Source organism: Dendrobates tinctorius, unplaced genomic scaffold (assembly GCF_039654945.1).
Source record: "Dendrobates tinctorius isolate UK_male_01 unplaced genomic scaffold, ASM3965494v1 ptg000095l, whole genome shotgun sequence".
Classification (NCBI taxonomy): Eukaryota; Metazoa; Chordata; class Amphibia; order Anura; family Dendrobatidae; genus Dendrobates; species Dendrobates tinctorius.
In genome coordinates, this window is record NW_027361763.1 from 20492095 (window position 1) to 20501466 (window position 9372).

At 40.4% G+C, this 9372-nt stretch overlaps 1 protein-coding gene across 1 annotated transcript; it reads left to right on the forward strand.

The window, feature by feature from the left end:
- The first annotated feature begins 1382 nt into the window (after positions 1 to 1382).
- Positions 1383 to 8900, forward strand: LOC141098810 (vomeronasal type-2 receptor 26-like). Its single transcript, XM_073586786.1, has 4 exons — positions 1383 to 1456; positions 2430 to 2451; positions 6047 to 6170; positions 7975 to 8900. Exons 1-4 carry the CDS (start codon positions 1383 to 1385, stop codon positions 8898 to 8900), a joined length of 1146 nt encoding a protein of 381 aa, XP_073442887.1.
- The last annotated feature ends 472 nt before the right edge of the window (positions 8901 to 9372 follow it).

Here is a 9372-nt window from a genome sequence, read left to right on the forward strand (position 1 = left end):
CAACCAGCTCAATAAAACGATCACACTAACTAACCCTTTCAGTGAACACCATAAAAATAAACAAATAAACCGAAACATAAAACTATGCTTTATCTTCATACCACTGAAAAAAAATGCAAGAAAATGCAATTAAAAAGACGAATGTAAAAAAAAATGTTAACCCTGAAAACGTCATATTCCACAAAAAACAAACTGCTATGAAGCTCCGTCAGCGGAAAAATAAAAAAGCTATAGCTCTCAGAATAAAGTGATGCAAAAATAATTATTTTTTCTATGAAATAGTTTTTATTGTGTAAAAGTGTCAAAACATAAAAAAATAAATGTGGTATCGCTGTAATCATAGAGACCTGAAGATAGAATAAAGCTGCCGTATCAATTTTACCCCACACAGAATGGTATAAAAGTAAACCACCCCAAAAAAATTTCTTGAATTGCTGGTTTTCGTTCACTCTAACTCCCAAAAATCAGAATAGAAATTGATCAAAAAATGTAATGTGCCCAAAAATGATACCAATAAATACATTAGCTCTCCTGACAAAAAAGAAGCTGTCACATGATTCTGTTGGCAAAAATATTTAAAAATGATAGCTGTCTAAATATCGGGATTCAAAAACTAGTTTTAGCAATATAAAGTATTTTTTAGTGTGTGACAGAAGCCGAACATAAAAACCCAATATACATCTGGAATCGCTGTAATCGCACCGACCTGAAGAATAAAGTCGTCTAATCATTTATACCACAAGAGGAATGGTATAAAAAAATAAGTAAAATCAATTCTTCATCTGCTGTTGATTTGTTCATTCTGCCTCCCGCTCTCATTTATCCTACACTTTGCGCTGAGAGCTTACATCGGGGTTTCCGCGTAAATCTTTGAAATATGTGATTCAGACAGAATGTCCAGCAGATAAGTCCCTATAATGAAGAAGATGGAGCCACTGACGATGCAGTAGGACTTGTGATTTGGCCATGTCTGTCTTTTTAGGCGAGCATAAAAGTGCGATCGACCATAGTTTTGTGCACTTCTGAGAAGGACAACGCTGAGCAGAAGCCAATTGAAGTCTAGAGTAACTCTGCTGCCTTATTATAGTGAATGGATCCCTAAGCCCCCGCTACACATAGCGATATCGCTAGCAATATCGCTGTAACGTCATCGATTTTGTGACATAGCAGTGATATTGCTAGCGATATTGCTATGTCTAATACTTACCTGCGACCGGCTCGCCCGCTGCTCATCGCTGGTCACGCGAGAGGGTCCTGGATCATTTCTCGTCGGGGGCTTCCTGCTGGGCTTCCTGTGGAAAGACGAGCGACGCGTGGACGCGGGCGGGAGGACGTCAGGATTACAGCGTCTGACAGGTAAGTAGCGACCCCCGACCCCTGCGATGTCACTGGTGAGATCTGCCTGTCTGTGGCAGCTCACTAGCGACCACTTTGCGATGCACCAGCGATCCATATCGTTGTCGGGATCGCTGGTGAATCGCTTAGTGTAAGGGATTTTCATCTGTCCCTAGTGATGAGCGAGTATACTAGTTACTCGAGATTTCCTGAGCATGCTTGGGTGATTTCTGAGTACTTGGATGTGCTCGGAGATTTAGTTTCTATCGCCGTAGCTGCATGATTTGCAGCTGTTAGACAGCCTGAATACATGTGGGGATTTGCTAGAATATCTCCACATGTAGTCAGGCTGTCACCTCACTTGGAGATTTTAATGAAAACCCCAAAATAAGTGCTTAGCATAGAGTGCCGGATAAATGTGATCCTAAAAGTTATGTAAAATGTTCCCAATAAAAGCTTCAACTCAATCCACAAAAAAAGCAAGTCTCCATTCAGGTACGTCACCTGTTAAAGGAAATATACGTTATTCCACGTTACTGGCAGTACAATGGCTCTGGAAAAATTAAATGGCTCCTCTCCCCCAAAAGAAAATCAGCAAATTCTGTGCTTCCAAATCCCCCCTCCCTTCTGAGCCTCAGTGTATCTAAACCACAGTTAGCACCAACATGTTTAAGGGTGCATACAGTATCTCCAGAAGCATGAGCTGGGCATAATGTACTGGTCACTACAACATACTGGTCACTACAACGGCAGTTTGCAATTTTCACTCAGCAACATCTTCTACTGCTTGTTACTGGAAAACACCCATGTAGTCAAAACCGTCACTACACCTGTAGACAAATTCCCAGAGGGGTAAAATTTACAAAGTAGGGTCACTTGAAGGGGGGATTATTCTTTTCTGGCAATAATGGCCTTTGTTTATGGAGTCTAATAATAATAATAATAATCTTTATTTATATAGCGCCAACATATTCCGCAGCGCTTTACAGTTGAACAGTTTCAAACACAACAGTCATAAGTAACAACGTTAACAATACAATAATTAAAGCGAAATAAGACGACCCTGCTCGTGGGAGCTTACAATCTACAATGAGGTGGGGGAGATACAAAGCACAGGTTTGTATTTACAATGATGTATTTACAATGATGGTCCAGCCATCTTCAGGGGGTGGGGGTTAGATGGAGATAGTGAATGGGCTACACACACACAAACATAAAATGACTTTGATTGCTGAATGTGATAGGCCGCTCTGAACAAATGTGTTTTGAGCGAGCGCCTAAAACTATGCAAATTGTGGATGGTCCTAATATCTTGGGGTAGAGCATTCCAGAGGATTGGTGCAGCACGGGAGAAGTCTTGGAGTCGGGAGTGGGAGGTACGGATTAGGGCAGAGGTTAGTCGAAAGTCATTTGCAGAGCGCAGCGGTCGGTTAGGCCGATAGACAGAAATGAGGGAGGAGATGTAAGGGGGTGCCGCACTGTGGAGAGCTTTGTGGGTGAGAACAAGTACTTTGAATTGTACCCTGTAATGAATTGGCAGCCAGTGTAATGACTGGCGAAGAGCGGACGCGTCTGAGTAACGATTAGCCAGATGGACAACCCTGGCTGCTGCATTAAGGATAGACTGGAGAGGGGATAGTCGAGTGAGAGGGAGGCCAATTAATAGAGCATTACAGTAGTCCAGGCGGGAGTGAATCAGTGCAACAGTGAGAGTTTTTGTTGTTTCCATGGTGAGAAAAGGGCGGATTCTAGAGATGTTCTTTAGGTGTAAGCGGCTCGAGCGGGCAAGAGATTGTATATGGGAGGTGAAGAAGAGATCGGAGTCAAACATAACACCCAGACAGCGCGCCTGCTATCGGGGTGTTATTATGGTGCCACCCACAGAGAGGGAAATGTCAGATTTAGGGAGGTTAGTAGATGGCGGGAGCAGAAAAAGTTCAGTTTTGGAGAGGTTGAGTTTCAGATTGAGAGCAGACATGATGTTGGAGACTGCGGACAGACAGTCAGTGGCGTTCTGTAGTACAGCGGAGGTAAGGTCAGGGGATGATGTGTACAGTTGTGTGTCATCAGCATAAAGATGGTACTGAAAGCCAAATCTGCTGATTCTGAGTCTGCAAACTATTAGGAAAATCTGAGCACTGTTCCTCCCGAGTTTCTTTGTGTGGCTAAGCAGTTATGTACAGCCACATATGGGGTATTTCTACTTTCAGCAGACATTGTAGGACTAATTTTCCTGCCATGTTTACCAACTTCCCAGTGAAAGTGTAAAATTTTGGACTAACACACAATCTTGGAGGTAAAACGTAAATTATTTTTTCTTCAATATGATCACTGCACCCCTAGATGAATTAATTGAGAGGTGTAGTTTGTAAAATGAGGTTACTTGTGTTGTGTTCTAATGCTCTCGCACCTCAGGGGCTTTGCCAATGTGGCATGGCACCCTTAAACCACTGCAGCAAAATCTGCACTGTAATATGGCATGCCTTTCCTTCTGAGCTTTGCATTGTGCCTCAAAAGTAGCTTTAGACCACATATGGGATATTCATGAACTCAGGAGAAATTGCACAATACATTTTGGGGTCTATTTTCTTCTGTTATCCTTGTGAAAATAAAAAATTTTCGGCTAAAACACATTTTTGTGCAAAAAATTTGATTTTTTTTTTTATTATTTTCACAGCTCAGCGTTATAAACTTCGTGATATTTCAAGGTTCTTACCACACATCTAAATAAGTTCCCTGAGGGGTCTATTTTCCAAAATCGTGTCACTTATGGGGATTTCCACTGTTTAGGCACATCTGGGGCTTTCCAAATGCGACATGGCGCACGCTAATTATTCCAGCAAATTTTGCATTTAAAAAATCAAATGGCCCTCTTCCCTTCAAAACCCTGCCATGCGCCCAAACAGTAGTTTTCCAGCACATATTTGCCATCCTCAGGAGAAATTGCAAAACAATTTGAATGGAACAATTTCTCCTGTTGCCCTTATGAAAATGCAATATTTGGAGCTAAAAAACTATTTTGTGGGAAAAAAATTTTTTTTTTTATTTTCGCAGTTCAACATTATAAACTTCTGAGAAGTACCTGGGGATTCAAGAAGCACACATCTAGATAAGTTCCATGAGTGGTGTAGTTTCAAAATGGCATCACTTGGTTTCCACTGTTTAGGCACATCAGGTGCTCTCCAAATGCGACATAGCATCTGCTAGTTATTCCAGCAAATTTTGCATTCAAAAAGTCAAATGGTGCTCCTTCCCTTCCAAGCTCTGCTATATGCCTAAACATTGGTTTTCCCCCACATGTGGGTTATCGGCATGCTCAGGAGAAATTGAACAGCAAATTCTATTGGGCAATTTCTCCTTTACCCTTAATAAAATGCAAAATTTGGAGCTAAAAAATTTTTGTGGGAAATTTTTGCTTGAATAGATTCTGGAGACTGTCACAATTTTAGAGCCAAAAAGGAGCTAAAGCAGCAGAAACCCCCTCACAGGTGACCCTATTTTGAAATCTCCTCCTCTCAAAGAATTCATCTTAGGGTGCAGTGACCTTTTTGGGCTCACAGGTGCTTCACAAAAGTTTATAACATTGGGGCGAGATAACTTCCAACAAGCAACAGTCTGAATAAAACAAGGCGAAATGCTATGAATCAATGTAGAGCAAGGCATTAGACAAGGCTGCAGAAGAAGAAGGAACCAAAATTGCTGGATGAATCATCAACAATCTTAAATAAGCAGACAATACAACATTGATGGCAACAAGTGTAGATGAATTGAACGACTTTTTTACTCAGTGTCAAGATGGAAAGCTCAAACTTGGGACTGCTACACAATTCAAACGAAGACAAAGTTACTACCTACTGCCAATTAAATATGACCGGCACACATTTGAGATGGATAGCGACAAACTGGAAATTGCAGAGGACTTTAGCCTACTCAGATCGATGATCAGTCATGATGCAGCGAGGACACCTATGTTTACATCAACAATTAAGTCACTGGACAAGGTCTTCGAATTATGGAACATTTCATTGGTGAGGAATACACGGCTTGAACATACTCAGTTTTTTTTCTATAATGACATATGGATGTAAAACCTGATCGATAAGAAACAAGACAGAAGAAGAATTGATGCCTTTGAATTGTAGTGCTGGAGAAGGATATTATCAATACCATGGATGGCAAGATGAACTAACAAACCAATTTTGGAACAAATCAAGCCATGTATTTCACTCACAGCAAGGATCACCGAGCTATAATTTCCCCACTTTGGACATATCATACGAAGAGAGCAATCTCCGGATAAGGACATCATGATCGGAAGATTATAAAGAACAAGACCTAGAGGAAGACCAGCAACCAGATGGCTTGATACAATTAAGATAACGGCATATGGTGGACCTACCTAAACTTGCACAAGATCAATCATTCATGCATCAAGTCGCTATGGCTAGAGATTGAGCTGAAGGCTGTTAAATAACAATATAATAAACCATAGGTCATCAATATGTAATCAGTGGGTATCCAACATCTGGCACCCCCACTGAACAGCTCAAACCTGTGCTTGCTGTAGCCAAACTTAAGCAATGATCAAAGCTAGATACATTTTTAAAATCGCAAAATGCACAAAAAAGTTTCAGAAATTTAATATTTTATCAGCTTACGCAATATGAAAATATAAATTTTGCATTAAAAAATGTGATCACTTATGTTTTAGATTCCAGTCTCTAAGTGCACTGAGGACTGTCCACCAGGTTATCGAAGGATCCTAATGAACGGAAGCCATAAGTGCTGCTTTGAATGTCTGCAGTGTTCTGATGGGGAAGTTTCTAATGAGACAGGTATTAATTACTTTTTCATTTCAGGAAAATTTGCATACATTACAATTATGTTGGTCTTTACATTTAACACAAATTTTTAATTTTATATTTTTTGTTACACTCTGAATAAGTACATTTTTTGGACATTCACCTTTTTTTGTATAACTGACTTTTTAACATGTGTATTGGTGCCATTAGCTGGGGATATGTGGAGTTTGACAGCTGCCAAGAAGACTATTGATAAGCAAAGATGTCAGAGGGTTTGACTGCCATTGGACTTGGGGAGGAAGGGAGACCACCAAAGACTATGGTGTTTTAAGCTGAATGTGTATCGAAAGGTGCACAGTCAGTTGAAATGTACAGCGACGCAGGCAGCTACCTGCTCCCTGCTCCACAAAAGCGTTGTAAGCAATCAGCCTATCAAAGGCCAGCAGCTGATTCGGGTGTTCCTATCCTGTTTGTCCACAATGCTACTGTCATGTGCCGCTCCACTCCTTTGCATCGGCTATGGAGCAGGAAGAGAACATTGTTCATTGTGGTAGCAAGTGTTGGAGAAGAGCGCCAGGACACGATGCATTATCTTAAAAGGGACCAGAATGGAAACCACTATTAAACAAAAGGACCAGGAAGGGGGACATTATAGAAAGCAACAAGAAAAGCCAAATGTCCAGCATAGGCATACTTAGTCACCACTCCAACCATAGCAAATGGTTGGCAAGATGAGCAAAAAATTGACTCAATTTATGAAAGGTGACTTTATTTGCTGATTTTTTTTTTTTTTAATTGTGATGTCCAGAAATGGACACAGTATTGCAGTTGAGGCCTTATAAAGCGAGCGCAGAGGGGGATAATTACTTCACATGAGCTAGACTCTATGCTTATCTTAATACGTCCTAGAACTGGTTTGCCTATTTTACTGCTGCACCACACTGGTGACTCTTGTGCAGTCTGTAATCTGTAATAGAGGTCTATACTGGACTAAATAGAAAAAAGTAAATTAATGACTTTTATAGGATATGTTATCGGTAATTCACTGGAATAACCTGTACTTTATACACTTACATGATCCACAGCGCTCCAAAGTATAATGTCACTGGTGGCAGTATTAGTCTTATCAATGTGGTTTGTCATAATAATCAGGATGGAAGTATTATTCAGTCACTATGTGATGATGATATGTGGTTTGGTTATAGTGTGGCATATTTTTTGGTATAACAGACTTGTTCAGTAACAACATGGTGGCATTTGTTATTTGGCAACAGTATAACTATTATTTAGAAGGTTTGCTAAGAAATTGATATTATTTCTTTGCTTCCTATGAGATTTATATATTTTATCAATAATCATCTGATGAACATATTGGAACATATTAGCCAGATCCTCTAGTTATCAGAAATGACATAAGCATAAGTCATCTAGAAAGGATCACTAGTAGGGATGAGCGAACTTGTGGAAGTTCAGATTCTTGTACATGACCCAATCTTTATTCTGAAGTTCAATTCAGGTACTAAAACTGTACCCAAACTTGAATCAGAACCTGAACTCCATTGAAAACAATGGGGACCTGAACTTTTGAGTTGGAAATGTATACAGTATTTCTCTCTGCAACGGACTTCTCCCAGAATGCCGAACATTGCAACAGACTCCCGGGAGAAGTCCATGTTTCTTGTCCAGCACTGGACTCGAACTGTCCCATATAAACTCCAAACTTTTAAGTTCGGGTTTCCTCATCTCTAATCTCCAAGTCTGTACATAGGATTAAAACTTCGATCTTTAAAAAAATCTCACAGTTTACTTTTCAAGTTTTTTTATATTTTTCTTTTAGACAAGCGATCATGCATCAGGTGTCCAAGAGACCAGTGGCCAAATGACAACAATCAATGTGCACCAAAGGAGACAGAATTCTTATCATATACTGAGGACTCAATAACTATTGTAATAACTCTCATTGTTATTTTTCTTTTCCTCAAAACTTCATGTATCTTGGGAATCTTCACTTTATTTAAAGATACACCAGTCGTAAAAGCATCTAATCAAAGCTTAAGCTTCTCCTTACTTGTCTCCATTATGCTAAGCTTCCTCTGTATATTTTTGTTCCTGGGTCGTCCTACAAGAGTCACCTGCATGCTTCGTCAGACTTCATTTGGGATCATCTTCTCAGTAGCCATTTCTTCTATTCTGGCTAAGACTATTATGGTCTACTCGGCCTTCAAAGCCACCAAACCAGGGAGCAAATGTCGAAAATTTTTTGGAGTAAAGATCACCACCTGTTTAGTGTTTGTTTGTTCATTTACCCAAGCTTTACTTTGCATTATCTGGTTATCTACTGCACCGCCATTTCCAGAAAACAACTTTGACTTGTATGTGGACAAAATTATTCTTCAGTGTAATGAAGGCTCGATAGTAGCATTTTCCATTATCCTGGGCTACATTGGGTTTCTTGCTGCAGTGAGTTTCTTGGTTGCTTTTCTGGCAAGAAATTTGCCAGATAGTTTCAATGAAGCTAAATACATCACATTCAGCATGCTGGTTGTCTGCAGCGTCTGGGTGGCTTTTATCCCGGCATATTTAAGTGTCACTGGAAAAAGTTCAGTTCTTGTAGAGATATTTGCTATATTGTCTTCAAGTGTCGGCATTTTGGCCTGTATATTTTATCCTAAATGCTATATTATTATCCTGAGACCAGACTTAAATTCAAAGGGACATTTGTTAAAAAAGCCGAAATATGAAAGAGAAAATCTAACCACATAAATCATGTTTAGCAATGTAATGTATTTAGATATTTCCAATGTGTAGTTTATTTCCATAACGACCAATTATACAATTTCCATTTTAGGTCTTTGCTATAATTTTGTTATGTGTAATCAGTTAGGCCTCTTTCACACATCAGGTTTTCGCCGTCAGGCGCGATCCGGCGCTTTTGACAGAAACCGGATCCGGCGAAATGCAATGCCGGATCCGGTTTCCCCCCCATTGACTTGCATTTGCGCCGGATCGCGCCGGATGGCCATGCGTTTCATCCGGTTTTCGCCGGATCCGGCAATGTGTCGCGATCCGGCGTCTGGAAAAAACGGTGACTGTAACGTTTTTTGTCTCCAGCGAAAAAGCCGGACACGCCGGATCCGGCGCGTCCGGCTTTTTCACACAATGAAAGCCTATGAGCGCCGCAATGCGCCGGATCCGGTTTTTTGGTCTGAGCATGCTCAGTAGCTCTGCCCACAAG